Here is a 21,901-nt window from a genome sequence, read left to right as displayed (position 1 = left end):
TGAACAGAGATTCTCCTCCTGGATCCCATACGGGAATACAGATGGTATGAAGCAGTTGGAAAGATTGAATGTGTGCTTTAAAAAAAGAGATGGTCCTTAGCATTTATCTGGTTTCAAAGGGTCATGGCTCCCCAGAGAGTAAGAAACAACTTGTTACAGGGAGGATATCAGAGAAGCTGAATAGTAGCAACAAAAAGGGAGATTTTAAGATTGAAAGAGAGAAAGTAACGTTCGACAAAGGCGTAGTTTCTTTCTTAAAAAAAAAAAAAAAAAGAAGAGGACCCATGGAAATAAATATAGTTTAAATTTCCTATGAAGGTGGTCTTATTTTAAAAATGATTTGCATACTCTGGGCGTGTGAGTTGGCTATGAAGCAGAAATCCTAGCCTTTCTACTCTTGTAACTAGGGAAGAGCATTTTGAATCTGCAGCAGTATGTTGTATGCTGATGACTCAGCCGACTTCCAGCTTCAGATGGAATGTGCACAACAGATTGAAACCCGCTTAAGGAATTTTATACTTTGAACCTTACAAGATATTTTCTGCAAACAGCGATTGATTGGATTTGGTATAATAACCAACAAGATTAAACCGAGTCACTTGTTTGCTGTTCTTACTAGGGGTGTTGAGTCAGCTAGCATTTACTGAGCAGCTTGCTGAAGTGATAATTGAATATTTTTATAATTTTGACATCTGTGTTTTGTTGACTTTGGTCTTTTCTTATTCTTTTGAAGTATCCCTCTAAAACACAAGGAAATAGTACTATGTGGTGCTCAAATATGCACTGCTTTTAAATGTGTTTTTCAGCATTACCTCACTGTTTGATAACTGACCATACAAAGGATGTCAGAGAGAGAGGTTTCGCTCAGTATTCTCCTTGTGAAGCTCTAGGTGATGTGAGGCATATGCGTATGTGAGACTCTTCCCATGTGAAGATAGGAAGGGGCGTCATGTGCATCCTCTACACTGCTGCAACTTTTTTTTAAAGATTTTATTTGAGAGAGAGAGAGAGCATGAGCAGGGGGGAGGGGCAGAGGGAGAGAGAGAAGCAGACTCCCTGCTGAGCAGGGAGCCCGATGCGGGGCTCAATCCCAGGACCCTGGGATCATGACCTGAACTGAAGGCAGACGCTTAACTGGCTGAGCCACCCAGACATCCCTACACTGCTGCAACTGAATCAACCTCAAGCCACAGCTCTGAGCTTGTCCCTTGGTATTTCTTCGAAACCTTGGCTAGCTCCCCAGTGACTGACTGGAAGTTAAGCCCAAACTCTTGCTATGCTCAGCTTATCTATCTCTTTAGTTTTGTCCCTTCTACACTTGCCCTATCCTCAACTCTTCCTCTGAATGTTTCTCTCAGTTTCTCCCTCATTTTTTTTTTTTTAAAGTAGATTCCACACCCAGCATGGAGCCCAACATAGGGCTTGAACTCACGACCCTGAGATCAAGACCTGAACTGAGATCAAGAGTCTTATGCTCAACCGACTGAGCCACCTGGGCACCCCCATCTCCCTCAAAAAAAATTTTTTTAAAGATTTTATTTATTTATTTGACAGAGAGATAGAGCCAGAGAGCACAAGCAGAGGGAATGGCAGAGGGAGAGGGAGAAGCAGGCTCCCAGCTGAGCAGGGAGCCCGATGAGGGACTCGATCTCAGGACCCTGGGATCACGACCTGAGCTGAAGGTAGATGCTTAACCGACTGAGCCACCCAGGCACCCCATACCAGGTTTTTTTTTTAAAAGCTTTTCCTTGTTTATTTAAGTAATCTCTACACTCAGTGTGGGGCTTGAACTCACAACCCCAAGATCAAGAGTCCCATGCTTCTCTGATGGAGCCAGCCAGGCGCCCCACTATACCACATTTTCTTTATCCATTCATCAGTTGATGGGCATTATTAGGGTTTTCAGTTTAGGGCTATTATGAAAAACGGTGCTGTGAACATTCCTGGATGAGTGAACATAATGCTTTCAATTCTCTTGACCACATACCTAGAAGTGGAATTGCTGGGGCATATGGTAATTCTGTGTTTAACTTTGTGAGGAACTGCCAGACTGTTTTCAAAGTATCTGAGCCATTTTACTCTCCCACCAGTGATGTATGAGGGCTCTGGTTTCTCCTCACCAACACTTGTTACTGTTTGTTTTTATTGTCATCATCTTGGTGTGAAGTGGTATCTCAATGTGGTTTTGATTTGCATTTCCCTAATAACTAATGATGTGAGCATCTTTTTGCATGCTTATTGGCCCTTGTGTGTCTGATTGGGGGAAATGTCTATTCAGATCCTGTGTCCATTGTAAAATTTGGTCATTTTTCTGTTGTTGAGTTATAAGGATTCTTTTTTTTTTTTTTTTAAGATTTTATTTTTGAAGTAATCTCAAGGGACGCCTGGGTGGCTCAGTCAGTTAAGCGTCTGTGTTCGGCTCAGGTCATGATCTCGGACCCCTGGGATTGAGCCCCATGTTGGGCTCCCTGCTCAGCAAGGAGCCTCCTTCACCCTCTCCCAATGACCCTCCCTCCCTGCCTGTGCTCTTGCTCTCTCTCAAATGAATTAAAAAAAAAAAAAAATCTTTAATCTCTACACCCAACATGGGACTTGAATTTACAACCCTGAGATCAAGCGACATCAAGAGTCTCATGCCCTACAAACTAGCCAGCCAGTGCCCTACTATAAGGGTTCCTTATATATTCTAGATACAAGTCCTTTATTAGATACACGATTTACAAATATTTTCTCCCATTCTATGGGTTGCCTTTTTTCTTGATATTGTCCCTTGAAGCACAAAAGTTTAAAAATGTGGTATATGCAGTTTACCATCTTAACCAATTCTGAGTGTGCATTTCAATGACTTTAACTACATTTTCACAGTGTTGTGCAGCTGTCACCACTGTCTGTGAATTTGACTGTTCTAGGTGCCTCATATGAGTGGAATCATGTAATACTTGTCCTTTTGTGACTAGCTTATTTCCCTTAGCATAAGGTCCGCCAAGTGCCCAGGGGTGGGGAGGATGGCAGAGGGAGAGAGAATCCTAAGCAGACTCCACACCCAGCATGGAGCCGGGTGCTTGGCTTGATCTCACAACCCTGAGATCATGACCTGGGCTGAAATCAAGAGTTGGATGCTTAACTGACTGAGCCACCCAGGTGCCCCAATCAATTGATTATTGTATGTTGATCTTGTATCCTGCACCTGTGCTAAACTTGTTTATTATTTCTAGTAGTCTGTGTGTGTGTGTGTGTGTGTGTGTTTATTCTTTAGGACTCTCTCTCTACAACATCAGTGAATAGAGATGGTTTTATAACTTCCTTTGTGATCTCCGTGCCTTTTGGGTATTTTTCTTGCCCGGTTTTTCTGAATGGAACCTACAGTATTTGTGTATTTTTCTTGCCCAGTTTTTCTGAATGGAACCTACAGTACAGTGTTGGCTAGAAATGGCAAGAGCAGACATTCTTGTCTCAATTCTCATGTTGGAGGAAAAGCATTCAGTTTTAACCATTATGTGTGTTGTGAGCTGTGGGCTTTTTGTCGATGGTCTTTATTAGGCTAAGGAAGTTTCCTTCTATTTCTAGTTTGAGTGTTTTTATCTTGTCATGAAAGGGTGGATTTTGGGGCACCTGGGTGGCTCAGTCATTAAGTGTCTGCCTTGGGCTCAGGTCATGATCCTGGGATCGAGCCCCGCATCTGGCTCCCTGCTCAGCAGGGAGTCTGCTTCTCCCTCTCCCTCCGCTGCTCCTCCTGCTTGTGCTGTCTCTGTGTCAAATAAATAAATAAAAATAAAACCTTTTTTTTTTTTTTAAAAAAAAGGGTGGATTTTATCGAATGCTTTTTCTGTATCTAGTGAGATCATCCTGTAGTTTCTGTCCTTTGTTCTGTTAATATGTTGTATTACATTGATTTTCATATGCCAAACCAACCTTGAATTCCTGGGGTAAATCTCACTTGAGCATGGTGATTACTCCTTTTTATATGTTGCTCGTTCAATTTATTAGTCTTCTGTTGAAGATTTGTGTCTGTATTCATAAGGGTTACTGGTCTTGGAGTTTTGGTATCTTTGTCTTCTTTTGGTACCTGGTACTTGGTTTGGTCTGGTTTGGAATCTGGGGTCTTGAATTGTTCTGGCATCTACCTCATTCTTCATTGTGCTTTAATAATTTTTTTTAAAAGATTTTTTATTTTTTATTAGCGAGAGAGAGAATACAAGCAAGGGGAGCGGCAGACAGAAGGAGAGGGAGGAGCAGGCCCCAAATCCCAGCAGGGAGCCCGATGTGGGCCTCGATCCCAGGACCCCAGGATCATGACCTGAGCCGAAGGCAGATGCTTAACGACTGAGCCACCCAGGCGCCCTTAATAATTGTTTTTATGTATTGAGTTCTGTTTTCATTTTTGCTTTTTAATTTTTTCTGGTTTTATAAGGATATGATTGACGACTCATTTTCCCCCCAGTGGTTAGTGCATTGCCCTTGTGTGCTGTTTTTTTGTTTTGTTTTTTTTTTAAGATACTGGACTCTGTGTAAGTTGAAGGTGTAGAGTGTGCTGATACGATGTTTATGTATTGCGGTATGATTACCACCATAGTGTTAGCTAACACGTCTATCATGTCACGTAATTAGCATTCCTTTTCGGCGAGAACATTTGAGAGCTAGTCTTTGAGCAACTTGAAGTATATAATATAGTATTGTTGGCTATAATCACTATTCTGTTCATTAGATTTCTAGAACTTATTCCTCTTCTAGTTGCAAGTTTGTATACTTTGACGTCTCCCCTATTCCCCCATTCTCTAGCCCCTGGTAACCACTGTTCTGCTTTATTTCTGCAAGTTCAACTTTTTTTAGATTCCATGTATAAGTGATATACAGTATTTGTCTTTCTCTGACTTATTTCACTTAGCACAGTGCCCTGAAGGCCCATCCAGGTTATCGCAAATGGCAGAATTTCCTTTTCTTGTGGCTGAATAATATTCCATCGTGTGTAGAGACACATAACACAAGACACGCGTGCACCACATCTACATCATTCACTGATGGACACTTGGGCTGTTTCCGTATCTTGGCTATTGTGAATCATGCTGCAGTAAACATGGGAGGGCAGATACCTTTTTGATACGTTGGTTTTATTTCCTTTGGATATATACCCAGAAGTGGGATTAGTGGGTCATTGGTAGTTGTATTTTTAACTTTTCAAGGAACCTGCAAACTGTTTTCCATAGTGGGTTCACCAGTGTGCATTCCCAGCAGTGCACACAGGGTTCCCTTCTTCTGTGTCCTCACCAGCACTTGTTACCTTTTGTCTTCTTGATGACAGCCACTCGAAGACTGCATCAGTTCTGTTTTCTACTGTAGGTTCTCCCTTCAGTTGGAACCTTTGTGTCCTAACCTTAGCTTTAGTGCAGTGTTTGTACCTAAGTCTTGTAACTAACAATGAGTGTACACACATTGTGCATCTGTTAAGCACTTTCTCTGCGTTACCTAATTTAATTTTCACAACAGCCCTTGGGAGGAGGTACAGTTGGAGACTTCTCATAAATGAGGAGATGGAGGCTTAAGAAAAAAGAAGGAAGTTGCTTACACAAGTAGGTATTGGAGACTGAAGCCCTTAAGTAGGATGGTCCTTAAGCAGAATGTGGGTAGAAGAGTGAAAAAAAATGCCTCTTTGGTGGTTGGTGATAGGGTTAGAGTGTTAGTAAAAGCAAGGAAGCAGGAATTTAATTGCAGTGCACAATGCTGGGGAGTACAATACAAGTAGAACTGGTTTTTGCCCTCAGAGCAGCAATTAGTCCTATTTGGAAGAGTGAGATTAACATCTGAAATAATTAGAAAATGAGCATTGTTTAATGAGAGGTCAAGGGTGAGGTTTGTGGGAGTTGGAAAGAATCATGAAGGAACTAGTAATTAACTTAAGCCTCAGAAGAAGGTTAGAGTTTAGGAGGGTAGTTTAGCAAACTAGGTTTTGGGTCAGCCTTACCACTACCTTGTACCTACTATACAGGTCACTTCGACTTTCTGATCCTTGGTTTCTAAGTGTCAAATAGGAAGAACATCAGTTCTGTGTGTCAGCATTGTAGGTTCCAATGGATAATCTCTCAGAGCGCTTGCAAACTGTAGAGTGCTTCTGTCATTGTGGAGGGTATCTGTTTTCCTGTTTCTAATCTCACCCAATTGTCCTCCATGTAAGCTTATTATTTTATTTATTTATTTATTTTTAAAAAGATTTTATTTATTTGACAGAGAGAGACACAGTGAGAGAGGGGAACACAAGCAGGGGGAGTGGGAGAGGGAGAAGCAGGCTTCCCGCTGAGCAGGGAGCCCGATGCGGGGCTCGATCCCAGGACCCCGGGATCATGACCTGAGCCGAAGGCAGATGCTTAACGACTGAGCCACCCAGGCACCCCCTAAGCTTATTATTTTAAAATAATTTCAGATATAGAGAAATTTTGCAAGAATAGAGCAAAGAATTCCTGAATAGCCTTCACCTGTATTCCTCAAATGCTAACGTTTAACCGCATTTGCTTTATCATTCTCTCTTGTTACATACATACTGTTTTTTCCTGAACCCTTTTAGTGACATGAAGGCATGATGTTCCTGGGCCCTAAAAACTTTTAAATAGTTACTTCCTAAAATCAAAGACTTTTTATTAAGTAGATTGCCAACGCAGGGCTTGAACTCAAAACCCTGAGATCAAGACCTGGGCTGAAGTCAGATGCTTAACCGACTGAGCCACCCAGGCACCCCAAAGACATTTTCTTAGTAACTACAGTACCATTATCAAAATTGGGAAACTAATATTGGTGCAGTCTTAATAGCAAAGCTGTAGACCTTACTCAAATTTTGCTAGTTGTTTCAATAACCTTTTAGAGCAAATCAAAAAATTGTTTTCTTGTCAGAGATTCAACCCAGGAATACAGGTTGCATTTAGTTTTCATGTTCATTTAGTCACCTGCGTTCTGGAAGTTTCTTTGTTTTTGAAGACCTTGATACTTCTTGAAGAGTCCAGGCTAGTTCTTCCATAGGATGTCTCTCAGTCCATATTTGTGTGATGTTTCCTCTTTATTTATTTATTTATTTATTTGCGAGAGAGAATGAGTGAGAGAGAGTGCACATGAGAGAGGGGAGGGTCAGAGGGAGAAGCAGACTCCCCGCTGAGCAGGGAGCCCGATGCGGGACTCGATCCCGGGACTCCAGGATCATGACCTGAGCTGAAGGCAATCGCTTAACCAACTGAGCCACCCAGGTATCCCATGTGATGTTTCCTCTTGATCGGGTTCGGGTTATGCATTTATGGCAGGAGTAGCCCAGAACCAATGTTGTGTGTTAGCTAGTGCATCTATCAGGCGGTGTGTGGTGTTCATTTATCTCATTACCCGTGATGGTAACTGCATTTACTTGCTTAAGGTGCTATATGTCAGGTTTGTAACCATAAAGTTCAGATTTGTGCTTTTGTAATTAATAATTACTGTTGGGAGAACTTTGAGACTATGTAAAATACCTTGTTTTTCATCAGGATTCTTGCCTGAATCAATGGATCGCCAAATAGTGACTTTCCAGGGTCGTCATTCTTTCTACATTAGTTGACGTTCTGCCTCAAGATCTTTCCCTTTATCCTGTTCCTTCATCGACCCATCCATTTGTTAATATCGTAAGGACTCATGGATTCTTACTTTATTCTATTCAATGGGTTGTAATCCTTTATTTGCCTTATTTTGTTGCTCAGATTATGGGGCCAGTGGAAGCCCCCTTTATGCTCAACCTCTTTGAAGAGATCCAGACTATCATCAGATAAGACACTGCCATCTCTGTCCTATTTTCCTATTTTCCCTTCATTCTTAAGGGGAAGGTTTGCTGACTCTTCACTACCACCCGTGCCTCCAAAGCTAAGCTTTCAGTCTGTGCTTTATGGTTCAAAATTAGATAGTATCTAGAAATATACAGTATTGTTGCCATCCTTTCTCTGGTCCTTTTTGCTCCCCATATTCCTGCCACAAATAGGTATTATTTATTTATGTGTGTGTTTCCAGAATTTCTTCATACAAATACAAACACATGGGGATATATATTTTTATCTCTTCCTTCCTCTTAACACAAAACACAGTGTACTGCACCTTAGCTTTCTTCCAGTTAACTGCACGCCTTCCAGATCCTTTCCTACCAGAACATGGAGGTCTTCTCTGTTACATAGTTGCATAGTATTCCATTTTATGGACGCATCACTTTTATTGAACTCCTTCAGCATTTGTGGAGATTAAACTAGCTGTGACTGGAAACTAGCCTCTCTTGTGCCACCCTCTCTGCCACCACTTCCTCCAGCACTTTTATTCCCTGACCCCTTTTCTAACTACAAATAAGTATTAGTCGTCTTTATTTGTAAAACTTCATTTTTATTGTTTTCTTCATATCACTGCCAAAGGTTTTGAAAACTTCTCCAAACCTCTGAGTTCATTCTTGCCTATTTTTGCTGCAGCTGGGTTTCCGTCTCTACCATGTGGCGAGATCATAGTGTTGACGATTACCGGTGGCTTTGTACTGTGGGGTGCTAGACTGGCTTTGGTGATTAATTTACGTGTAGGAGGACGAGAAGGACAAAAAGAGAAGGGAGGGTTGGCAAGCAGCTAGAAAAGAGGAAGCAGGAAGGCTGGGAGAAAATAGAATAGAGTGTAAGGGGGAAAGTAGGAGAAGAGCATTTTTGGCAGAAGATGTGAAATGTATTTTCATAACCAGCTTGTCACCTAGAGCTGGCTTCTGCCTGGTGACGAGCAGCCTTATGGTAAGTTGCTGACTGATAGGCTAGTTGGGCCCTCTGGAATGCTGCCCTGGGTCTTCTGTTTCATAAAACAAGATCTAACCCCTCGTCCCATTACCGTATGATCAGTTTTAACAGCAGAGCCTCCATTTTTAAATGTTTGCTTTCTAAAATCTGGAGTTGTCATTAACCTAGCTCTCCTGTCGTTCTTAATACTGTCAACCATTCCAATTTCTCATGATTACCTTGGTGTTATTCTTTGCTTTTCTTTTCTTCTTTTTTTTTTTTAAGATTTTACTTATTTATTTGACACAGAGAGACACAGTGAGAGAGGGAACACAAGCAGGGGGAGTGGGAGAGGGAGAAGCAGGCTTCCCACAGAGCAGGGAGCCCGATGCGGGGCTCGATCCCAGGACCCTGGGATCATGACCTGAGCCGAAGGCAGACGCTTAACGACTGAGCCACCCAGGCGCCCCTATTCTTTGCTTTTCATTTCCAGTTCAGTCCACCATTGTGGCTCAGGGCATTGCACATTTACTCAAATAATTACAGCAGCCTTCTCACCCTGTTTAGCAATTTATGTCCTGCTTTTACCCAGCTTTTCCTTCCTTTTTCTTTCCCTGTCAGTCCTGCTCCCTGAAATCACCATGCTGACAAGTCTCCCTGCTTTGCTGGTGTCCGTGCCCTTTTGTGTTCCCTGGCCTGAAAAGGCCCGCCTGTCTATAGAAGAGTCTTCTTCAAGATCCTTTAGGATCAACTTCTTAACTGCTCCTTGAAGCCTTCCATAGCTGAAACAGCTCATGTGCATGTCTTATTTTCCTAAACTTGCTTACAGCCTCTACCAAAAGACTGCTTGTTTCCTTCTTTCAGGTGTGTCCAGTTGTTTCTACAAAATTATTGTTTAAAATCATGTTTTCTGCTTAGGTTCTCCCAGTACACAGAGACTGCTTGGCTTATAGGAATTCCTAAGCACAGTTTTATTGGTTTATTGACTGAACATTGCATAGGTTATCACTAAATAATTTTGGATTCAGAGTCAGCTCATCCAGGTACCTTGAGGGTCTGCTTCCCTACTTTACTGTGGAAAATGTGTACTTTTTAATGGGATTTTCCTCTTGTTTTTCTAACAAATGATACACTGATCTGAATATTGACCTTCTTTTGACTTAGCAGTGTGTCCTAGAGATCTTTATCTGTAAAGCTATATTTGTCAGGTGGTCCCCAAGACCACCCTCAGGTTTGATGATTTCCTGGGATTCATTCAGCACACAGTTATGCTCATGGCCATGATTTATTACATCAGAAGTATCAGCAAAGGGAAAAGGCACATTGGACAAATTCCAGAGGAAACTAGGTGCAAGTTGCCAAGAGTTCTCTCCTTGTCATGTCACACAGGACATGCTTAATTTGTCTAGCATCAAATTATGACAACATGTGTGAAATGTCTACCAGGAAAGCTCATTAGAAATTCAGTGCCCAAGGTTTCTGATAGGGGCCGGTCACGTATGCATCCTCTGTCTAACACGTACCAAAATTCCAGATTCCCAAAAGGAAAGGTTTTCAGCATAAACTGTATTGCTTGTACAGTTTACCCTTATCAGTTAGGGAATGGTGGGAACCTCTCTGAAATCCAGCTTCCTTGACACCAGCCAACGGCCAGCCTTTCTAAGGATCACAGTCTCACACCTGCTGTGTTAATTCTTCCGCACACCATGGAAATCTACAAACCTCCTTCCATTTCTTTGTTTCTTTTTTTTTTTTTAAAGATTTTATTTATTTATTTGACAGAGAGACACAGCGAGAGAGGGAACACAAGCAGGGGGAATGGGAGAGGGAGAAGCAGGCTTCCCGCTGAGCAGGGAGTCCGATGCGGGGCTCGATCCCAGGACCCTGGGACCATGACCTGAGCCGAAGGCAGACGCTTAATGACTGAGTCACCCAGGTGCCCCCCACCCCTTCCATTTCTTAAACTACTGTGTAGGATTCCATGGTATGAGTACATTATGGTTTGTTAACTTTCCTCTACTGACTGGCTGTTAGGCTATTTTGCAGTATCTATTTCTTTTTTTTTTTTTTTAAAGATTTTTTATTTATTTGACAGAGACACAGCGAGAGAGGGAACACAAGCAAGGGGAGTGGGAGAGGGAGAAGCAGGCTTCCCGCTGAGCAGGGAGCCCGATGCGGGGCTCGATCCCAGGACCCCGGGATCATGACCTGAGCCGAAGGCAGATGCTTAACGACTGAGCCACCCAGGCGCCCCAGGCTATTTTGCAGTATCTATTTCTTTACAGTTTCTTTTTTATGGGCTTTGATTGGAATTGATGGGTCATAACGTAGTAACATTTGAAAATCTGATATTAGATACTTCCAAATTCTTCACCAGTGGGCTTTATTAGTCCGTACTTCAACAGCAGTTTATAAGAGTACCCTTTGGAAGTGATTACTTACAATGATAGTCATGTTGGGGATGTAGAAAAAACTGACCCATCAAGCATCAGGAAAAGCAGGACAAGGAGGGGCATTCTAGGTCCCAGCTGTGTCCTGCTGCCATCATGGGCAACTTGCCTTACCCATTCTCTTCCTGCTCCCAGGACTCTTGGTTCTGACACTCTTTTGCTTCTTCCTTTGTCTCTAATCTCCCTTCTTGTTGCCTTTAATCATTCGTGTGGAGGCTTGTAATTTTTTGTCTTTTATTATGGAAAATTTCAAACATACACAGATTAGAAGAGAACAGAATCAGGAAGATACATGCACCCATTACCCAGTCTCAGCAATTGCCAACATTTTGTCAATCATGTTGCATTTTTCTCTTTTCTGTTTTTTTGAGCAGTGGGGTGGAGCCTGGATAGTGAAAGCAAATTCTGGACATTATGGTGTTTTAAACATTACTTTGGTACTAATTTACAAAAATAATGTACACGTAACACAACATTTCAAATTGAAATACATATATATTTATATATATATGTATATATTAAAGATTTTATTTATTTGACAGAGAGACACAGCAAGAGAGGGAACACAAGCAGGGGGAGTGGGAGAGGGAGAAGCAGGCTTCCCGCCGAGCAGGAAGCTGGATGTGGGGCTCGATCCCAGGACCTTGGGACCATGACCTGAGCCAAAGGCAGACGCTTAACGACTGAGTCACCCAGGCACCCCGAGATATATATTTTTTTAAGTTTATTTATTAAATAATCTCTACACCCAACGTGGGACTCGAACTCCCTACCCTGAGATCAAGAGTCGGATGCTCTTCTGACTGAGCCAGCCAGAGCTGAGATGCACTTTTTAAAAAACGTAATATTTCTTTAAATACTTGGTCCAGTTGTGAGGTTACTCTGATATTCCTAGTTCAGGAGGGTGTTGCCTCCTGTCCTTCTCTAAATTTGTATAAAGTTGTTCACATACACATACAGCTTGAATAAAGTATGGGATAACATGTTCACATTTCTGCAACTTGCTTATCATATTTTAAAAATGGAACATTCCTGGGGCACCTGGCTGGCCCAGTTGGTGGAGCATGTGACTCTTGATCTTGGGGTTTTGGGTTTGAGCCCCACGCTGAGTGTAGTGGTAACTTAAAAAAATAATAAAATCTTTAAAAATATTTAAAAAAAGAAATTTCCTTTGAATTAATAAACAGATCAACTCCTTTTCAGTACAACATGCTATGCTATACCATAGAAAAGCCATTTCTTTATTGAGGGACATTCTGTTTTTCTGCTTTTCAGCCCTTGTGAACCTTGCAGTGGACTTTGATGTGCACATGGCCTTGCATTCTAGGGGTTTATTACCATCAGATACATTCTGCAGAATGGGGTGGCTGGCTAGAATGTATATAACTTCAGTTGTTAAAATTCTTACCACATTACTTCCCAAAAGATTGTAGTAGTTTTCCACTGGCAATGTAAGAGAACCTCTTAACTCTCATTCTTGCCAGCACTAGATATTATTACTCTTGAACGTTTTTATCAATAAAATTACTAAAAAAAAAAAAAGAAAGAAAGAAAAATGGTATAACATTAGAGTTTTGTCTTTTAATTTGCATTTATCGAAAAGAAAAACTAGCAGTGTGTTTTTAAAAAATAGTATTTATTTATTTAAAGATTTTATTTATTTATTTGACAGAGAGAGAAAGAGAGCACAAGCGGGGGCGGGGGGGGGCAGTGGCAGAGGGAGAAGCAGACTCCTTGCTGAGCAGGGAGCCCGATGCGGGACTCGATCCCAGGACCCTGGGATCATGACCTGAGCTGAAGGCAGTCGCTTAACAGACTGAGCCACCCAGGTGCCCCAAAAATAGTATTTAGAATTTGGTTTATACTAACAAATGCAAGCTTGGTTCACTACTAGAAAATCGATCAATACAGTTAATCATATTAGCCATCAAAAGATGAAAATCAGATAACCATTTCAATAGATACAAGAAATCGAACAAAGTATAGCATGCACCCGTGACTGAATCTCCCAGCAAACCAGAAACCAAGCGAGAACAGTCTTTTACTTTTTAAATATTAAAATTTACTCATTTAATATTAATGCTTGAAATTTTTTTTAATAATTAAGTTTTTAAAAGATTTTACTTATTTGAGAGAGACAGAGCACAAGCCGGGGGTGGGGGGAGGAGAGGGAGAGGGAGAAGCAGACTACCCACCCAGCAGGGAGCCCGATGCGGGGCTCGATCCCAGGACCCTGAGATCATGACCTGAGCTGAAGGCAGACGCTTAACCTACTGAGCCACCCAGGCGCCCCTAATATTTAATTTTTTTAATGCTGTCATTCACAGATGAATCAAATTAAAATGTATGAAGAGGTTTGTACAGTGAGAGCCTTCCTCCCATCCCCTACCCACCCAGTTCCTCCCTCCTCCTCCCCACAGTCGCTGTTTGTTTCTTAGGTGTTCTTTCACAGTCATTTTGTACACATACAGGGAAAGGGGAGTGCATATCCTCTCTCTTGCTTTTTACACAGATGATAGCATACTATGTTCTCTGTCATGCACTTGGCATTTCCATGAATTTTTCCTCAAGGACATTTTATTTTTTCCTCATTTCTTTTTTTTTTTTTTTAAGATTTTATTTATTTGACAGAGAGAGACATAGCGAGAGCAGGAACACAAGGGGGGGAGTGGGAGAGGGAGAAGCAGGCTTCCCGCAGAGCAGGGAGCCCGATGTGGGACTCGATCCCAGGACCCTGGGATCATGACCTGAGCCGAAGGCAGATGCTTAACGACTGAGCCACCCAGGCGCCCTTTTTTTCTCATTTCTGGTACCATTCTAGCTACCTTTCTATTTCTCTCTCTCTCTTTTTAAGTTATTGAACTCCTCAGATGTGGGACCTTACAGCCATTCACTAGTTGTATCTAGTTGTTTCTCCCACATCGCCCTCCCACAGACATTCACAAAATAAATGCTGCAGTTCTCTCTCATTCTCTCTCTCTTTTTTTTTTAATATTTTATTTATTTGACAGAGACGCAGCGAGAGCAGGAACACAAGCAGGGGGAGTGGGAGAGGGAGAAGCAGGCTTCCCGCGGAGCAGGGAGTCCAATGCAGGGCTCGATCCCAGGACCCTGGGATCACGACCTGAGCCGAAGGCAGATGCTGAACGACCTAGCCACCCAGGTGCCCCTGCAGTTGTTCTCTTAAAGATCACCAGTGCCTGGTCCCCTCTTGAGACCAGTGGCTCTTCAGTCTTTGTCTTTGATTTTTTTTTCCCCCTGTTCTTGCTCCTGATCACATGGTTCTGGGAACTCTAATACTTTGTCTTTCCTGCAGTACATTCTGTTATAAGTGTTCTTGTAAAAGGTGGAAGGAAATAAGGAAAGGATTGTGGAGGCACACAGTCTGGGGAAAAGATATATTGTAAGTAAGAAGATCTGGCAGTTAATCTGTCTAAGGCAAAAGGATTTATTCTCTGTGGCTCCTAAAAGGAGCTAGTACTTTACTGTGGGAGGTTTCATGCTGTAGAGGAAAGACCAGGACATTGAGAGCCTTGATTTGAATCTTGTCTCTATCCTGTACTAGCTATATGACCTTGGACAATTCATTTCACTTTTCTGCACTTCAGTCTCTTCATCAATAAAAGGGTAACATCTTTATCATTTTTTGAAAAGTAATAATGAAATGGGAAAATATACATAAAGTGCCCAACATAGTTACTGACATTTACTTAAATTATTTATTGATAGAGGGAGAGAGAGGGGCGGGGGCGGGGAATCCAAGACTGGACAAGGACCTGTGTCTAATTCACGGGAGGACACAGAGAACAAATGCTGAAGATTCTGATGTTTTTGCATCATAAGTGCCCGTAAAATCTTGACAAAAGTAAAGACAGTCCTGGGTGCCGCTGAGAACTGGTGAGCGGAGTTCATAACTAGGCATTTGAGTGCTCACTAGAGACACTGTGTTAAGAAAGTTCTCTCCATTTAATCCTTAAAAAAATGTTATGAGGTAGAAGTACAGAAATTAATCTCCAATTTTAAGGACACTGAGGCTGTAGAAGGTTAAGTAATTAGAGCTAGTAATCTGCTTTTGATGGATGACATGACAGTGATGTAAGTTCATTTGTTTACTGATTTTACTTTTAATCATATGCTGTGGCTAGCTCGGTCCCTGACTTACCCAGGATTACAGTGTGAGCTCGCTCGCTCACTCTCCTTGCCTCCTTCACACGGAAGAGGCGAGAATGAGTCATGGTTGTGGTTGGCGTGAGTCTGTTTTGCTACTCCGTTTGCCACATGGCAGTTCTACTGGGAACAAAATGACAAGGGAATATAGCAACAGTTCTACTCTCCTTCCAACTTCTAACTGATTTTAGCAGTCACATTCTCAACCTTGCTGGATCACCGGCAGTCATCCAAGATGTCACTCAGTTTGTTTTTCGCTGCCTGCCTACCTGTGGCTCCTCTCAGTTCCTCCGTCAACAAGCCAGCTTAAGTTGAGTGTGATCTCATTGTGCTCCCCTTGTGGCAGCCCTTGCAGTTTCCTCTGTATTTGCTTGTCTTTCTCATTTTCTTTTCTGCATCCCCACTGCCATCTGCATTTCAGCCTTGATAAATTATTTGCAGTTCCCCAAATGTCTAGTTCATGTTCCTTGAACCTTGCCTTGTCTGTCTGTTATTTATAATGTTCCCTCTGGGAAGCTTCCTCGCTTCCTCAGGGCAGAGTTAGGTATTTTCTCTTTGTTGATTTTCTTCAAGTATCTGATTTTTGGTTGTCTGTTGATATTATGGATGAAGGTTTAGGTTCTAGAATCTAGGGTTACTAATGTAGGTAACTGGAGTGAGTCTCCTCTTAACTTTTCCTCCAATTTTCCGCATTCCCTAGAGGCTCCTGCCTTGACCAGAATGGCTGGTACTGAGCTCTGTGTCTGAGAAGTGTGGTGATTGGCAGGCTTCACTCTAGGGTGTGATGGAGGAGAGTGGTGGAAGTTTCCAATAAAAAAGACTTTGATCTGGGGCACCATACCCCTTGCAGGAGCCCTGCCTGCCTCCTGCGTAGGTTTTGTTTCTTTAGAGAGTGTTTCTTTGGTTTTAGGCTGGATCAAGTGTAGCTGCTATGCATGGCCATGTCGTCAAGGGGTGGAAGGTGGATAGGAGGGGTTGAATAGTTTCGGCCTTTCTATTCCTTAGGCAGTCTTTTTGCTCCACACCTCTTTCTGCTCTCCTAGCTCTGTTGGAGCCTCTTTAGAACTCCATGGGAGGATGGCACATACATCCATTTAAGACTTCTCTCCTGTTTATTCTTGGGTTGTAGCTTTCTTTGCTCTTGTATATATGCCTCAGCTCGGAAGAGATATATTACCTTGTTTCCTATCATTTCAATAAGGTGGAGTGGAAAGGAAGAAGCAGACCCATTTACCCAGTCTCTCTATCATTTTGAAATCCTGAACCAGGGGTTCTGTTGACAACTTTCAGCATTTGTGATTTTAAGAATTGAAACAAACTTATATAATGAGTGTATTATTGATTCCCAGAATAGTTTGGAATGTTTATAGGGTATGAAATTATTGTAAAGCTGAACTACGTGATTTTTTTAATGAATAACTTGTGTTTAAAAAAATAGTTAATAAAGCTTTTTAGAGCACGGAAAGCCAACGATACCCCCACATACCTGGGCAGAGAGGATTGTGGGGAGGTCTGAGGCATTGCTACTAGCTACTAATTGATAATTGGGGCCAGAAGCAAGGTAACTCTGGCTCACACGGTGTTTACATTCTAGAATCAGAGAGAGTAGCTTGTTTCCCAGAGTAAAATTTGCTCATTTTAGGTTGTCTTTGACATGAAGATCAAAGCTCTGCTACTTGTGACTTACTAAAACAGAGTACTAAATAGTAGCTCCAGAGTTAGGTGGAGGTTGCAAGCTGGGGTTTATTTCAATGAATGATAATAAAAAGAGTAATTTCCATGTCTTCTAATAAGAGTGAAAATGAATCTGTATGCAACATTATTTTTATTTCTTAATACATTTTGGGAAAGTTAATTGCAACTGTGTGGTTCAGGGATTTAGTGCAAGAAGAAGAACAGTTGATGGAAGAAAAGAAAAAGAAAAAAGACGACAAGAAAAAGAAGGAAGCTGCTCAAAAGAAGGTAGTATATATGTATCAACTATCTATATTAAGCGGTCTAAACAGATTTAAAAAGAAAACTACTCTTATTGGATTTTTTAAAGCATTTGATTGAATGTTTTAATTTCAGTGGAGATTCATTTTAATATTTAATGTTTCTGATTATGCATATGTAGTAACTTGTCAAGTGTGTACGATTTAATGCATAGTTATTTAATCTTGCCGATAGTTTTTTCAAAGGTAAGTGCTTTATATAGGTCATTATCTTTCAATTAGCTGTTCCTAGGTTTTCATGATATATGCATCTCTCTATACGTGAGAAGAACATGGAATTTGTAGCTGCATAGAGAGCTGCATTGAAATCTAGCTCTCCCACATGGCATACTGCATGGTGTGTCCTTCAGCTTTGTTTAGCCTCTCTGGGCCTTAGTTTCCTTATGTTTTGTAAGATGAGAATTTAATTAAATGAGATAATGTAATACACATAATGCACGTAATAGGAAATAAAATGTCAGTTTCATTTTCACTTTTTGTTTAGTACCTGGGCTGATTTCAAGAATTTGCTGTTTACAGTAAGATATTTGAAAATAACCCTAGGACATCATTTGCTGCAGAAGATCTCTAGCCCATATGTTGTCAGAAACTGTAACCAAAACAATACAAATTGTAGAAAAAGAAAAGATTATGTTCGTGATTATAAAGATTTTTTTACAAATTAATATGAATCCTGATGACAGCTGGGCACTCATCTCCTGCTATATCAAGGTTTCAAGGACCTTGAAAATGTTCTAAAAGATCACGTGAAATTACTGTTCCACTTCCGTATTCAGTGACAGTTCTGACTTTAATTTCTGACCTATACCTCTTTTGTGCCAGGCACTGTGTTACAGCCGCACACTTCTCTGCACATTATTTAATAGGGAAAAACACAGCAACCAAATCTGCGGTAGGTAGGGAGCTGTTGAAACACAGAGAACCGCTTCACTCAGCCTGGAATGGGGCCGACAGAAGGGAAAATTTTCTTAGAGTAGAAATTAGCCAAGTGAACAAGGAGTGGAATAGAAAGGGATTCCAAGCAGAGTAAATTCAGCGGTAAGTGCCCACGGCCTTATAGAAGTATGGGTTTTGATTGGTGGGGGTGGGACGCCAAGGGCAGAAGTGTCAGGATGAGACTGCAGAAGGTGGTGTTAGCTGTGGACTCTTATCTGGGTTTCAGCTGCTAAGTGTTGGGGAAAACACTGAAGGCATTTCAGTAGACTGATGTAAAAGTTTGTGCTTGAGAATGTTTACCTTAGCAAACTGTGGGCTTGGATTGGAGGAGGTAGAAATTAGAGGCTCAGATGCTGGTGGAGGGACTGTGGAAAGAACCCACAGAGTTTGTTGGAAGGATATGAAGGGAGAGTGACTTCGATTGATGCTCTGGTTCCAGATTGAGTGACGGGAGTATATCTCGGGAGCAGTTAACCAGGTTAGAGAATAGAAAGGGGAAAGAGAATTTCCGTTCTGGAGTGCTGAGCTGACAGCGTGATCAGCCAGTATTGGGGGGGGGGGACGGGGATTAGAACATAGAGCATTGGACGATTGAGAGTGAGGAGGTGATAGGTGGCCTTAGCATGTGGCCTTTTGCTTGCTCTCAGGAGTGACTGGGAGGGATGCATCTGTAATTGTCATAGTCATGGTTTAGCATGGGTTTCTAGTGCAGAGTTTTGGCATTGACGATGCCATAGACCTGTCAGAGGCCTGTTGATACAGGTTGGTCTTTGCAATGTGATAGTCTCTAGCTGAGGATTTGTTGTGGAAAACGTTGTATCCTCTGTGAGTTAAGGTTGGGGGAGGCTTATGAGACTCTTGGTCTGTGCTGTGAAGGCCATTTACTGAGTGAAGAGAGCTTCTAAGAAACTTCAGAGACTTGTTGAAGAAGATGCTCAGACGTACTTTATGTAGAATCGGTAGTTTGGCAAGCATCTGAGTGTTGCATTAGCCCCTGTTGATTCCTGCTTCTGAGGTATTCAGAATGTAGCTGGTAAGTTAGGATGTCTGCGAAATGGCTAGAGAAGAAGCCTAAGGTACTATATAATGAAGCATGTTTATTTAGGATTTACCCTATTTACTGAGAAAATTCTGAGAAAGGGAGGAGGTCACTGGAATGATTTTTTAAAATTTACAATTTTAAAATGTGTGATGTGAGTAAATTTTTTAAGGTTGTAACAAATTAGAATGGCTCTAATTGCTAAGGTTCATCTTTATATTCTTTCATAACTAAGTCTCTGACTCACCAAGTCAGTGTCTTTAACACGTGAATGATGACTTTTGTGTCATTTGGCCTCTCACCAGATCTGAAATGACAGCTTTTCACACTCTTTCCCACCCCATCCCTGCCTCACCCCGTTCCAGGCTCTCACCCTAACCACATTCTACTGGAATCATCACAGAGCCTTAGTGGTAATGGGGAGTGTTTTCTTCCTTTTCCAGATCTTCAGCATTGGTAGCGTATTCCTTGTGTATCCTGTAGACACAGTAATATCTAGCCACTGAAAACAATATATATATTTTTTAAGATTTTATTTATTTGAGAGAGAGAGCACAAGTGGGTGGGGGGGACAGAGGGAGAAGCAGACTCCCTGCTGAGCAGGGAGCCTGATGGGGGACTCCATCCCAGGACCCTGAGACCATGACCTGAGCCAAAGGCAGATGCTTAACTGACTGAGCCACCCAGGCGCCCTGGCCACTGAACACAATATAAAGGAAAAGTTTAATACCTCTAATAAATGTTAAGCATAGTAGGGGACACTGCCACTGTAAATAAGACTGTTCTTCAAATTCCAAATAATCAGTTTACAACTGAATTTGAATAATACACATTAGTGAAGCGAGGACAGCTGGTATTTCTATACGCGGTTACCAAATAGCTATTAAAAAAAAACAAAACAAAAAAGAATCCCAAGTTGGCACACTTACAGCCCATACGAAAGATTGTGAGTCACAAGAGTTTTAAGACAAGTTTACTCAAGCTTGTTTTTTGTCTGTAGAAGGAGCCAGCAGGTGTATGCAGGTAGGTGGCAGACATTACATAAGACAGGTAGGCAGGCCATTTATATGAATGTTGGAACATAAATTCACTACAGTAAAACAGTCTGCCTGTTTTATGTAATGTATGCTCATGTTAAAAACCTATATATTTTTATTTCTGAAGAAGACTTCAGATAACTATTCTGATCTGTTCATTTTTAATTTTTTTTTTAAGTTAGAAAGAGGTCAAGCATTAAAATGAGTTAAAGTGGCCAACCATGGTTTTGTCAGGGTGACAGAACTAGGAATAGGATGGTAAGCTGCTTAGACCCCCAGCTGACACTTTTCCAAAATTAGGTTGCCATGGTGTTGTCCTTTTTTTTTTTTTTTTAAGATTTTATTATTTTTTTTTTAAAGATTTTATTTTTATTTATTTGACAGAGAGAGAGAGCGAGAGAGGGAACACAGCAGGGGGAGTGGGAGAGGGAGAGCAGGCTTCTCACCCAGCAGGAAGCCCGATGTGGGGCTTGATCCCAGGACCCTGGGATCATGACCTGAGCCAAAGGCAGATGCTTAATGACTGAGCCACCCAGGTTGCCCCTTAAGATTTTATTGTTGAGTAATCTTTACAGTGCATCTAGGGCTGGAACTCATAACCCTGAGATTCAGAGTCGCATGCTCCACCGACTGAGCCAGCCAGGTGCCCCTATCTTTTATACTTTTTGCTTTATTTTTCACAACCTAAAGGTGAACTTTAAAGCCACAAATAATATATCGTGGTAATTTCTGTAAAGCATTTAACAAGTCTTTATTCCATGTGTACAGAAACTTGGTCCCCAGTGCCACTGTAGTATTTTTAAGGAATTCAAATTCAGATCACAGGTTATTTTCTATTTTAAATAAAAGCCAGGTAACACAGCTTCTATAGATGATGAGACATCAGCAAGGCTCACTGTAATGTTTTTACTATCATAGTTTTTTGTCTACTTAAATATAAATTTTAAGTATCTAAATTCCTCTTTGAAGAAATTGTACATGAAAATTACATGCTTTTCATTATATTTCAGCCTCGGTACATCTCTCACAATGAGATCAGTGACTGGATGGCTTTATTTTTAGTTTTTTTTTTTTTTTTTTTTAAAGATTTTATTTATTTCACAGAGAGAGACATAGCGAGAGAGGGAACACAAGCAGGGGGAGTGGGAGAGGGAGAAGCAGGCTTCCTGCTGAGCAGGGAGCCCGATGCGGGGCCCGAACCCAGGACCCTGGGATCATGACCTGAGCCGAAGGCAGACACTTAACGACTGAGCCACCCAGGCACCCCTTTTAGTTTTGTTTTTTGAAAAGCTTTCTATTTCATATCTAAGAGTCAGGGCTGTTTACTTATTTCTTCTAATTCCAAGACTTAGGAAATAATTTGATACAGTATGGGAATGTAGCTTCTGCACTTAAAAAGGGCAACAGTGGTAGCAGTAGCTTGTTACCATGGATTTATCTCCAGGTTCTGTTTTTAGAAGAAATTTCTAGAAGGAATCTTGAGAGAAATGTAGTGAAGGGAAAAGGAGGTTGAGAAATAGGTTAATTATAGAGGGATAAT

General features: G+C 41.5%; 1 protein-coding gene across 9 annotated transcripts in view; it reads left to right on the top strand.

Moving 5' to 3' along the window:
* TNRC6A (trinucleotide repeat containing adaptor 6A) overlaps window positions 1-21,901 on the top strand; it is a 100,766-nt gene that overhangs the window by 7,173 nt on the left and 71,692 nt on the right. For all 9 annotated transcript variants that reach the window (XM_036112487.2, XM_036112483.2, XM_078074677.1 and 6 more), the window contains exon 3: window positions 17,230-17,317. In XM_036112487.2, coding sequence (XP_035968380.2) covers window positions 17,230-17,317 — 88 coding nt within the window. The remainder of the gene's footprint in view (window positions 1-17,229; window positions 17,318-21,901) is intronic.

Source organism: Halichoerus grypus, chromosome 6 (assembly GCF_964656455.1).
Source record: "Halichoerus grypus chromosome 6, mHalGry1.hap1.1, whole genome shotgun sequence".
Lineage (NCBI taxonomy): Eukaryota > Metazoa > Chordata > Mammalia > Carnivora > Phocidae > Halichoerus > Halichoerus grypus.
This window is presented reverse-complemented; position numbering and strand designations above follow the sequence as displayed.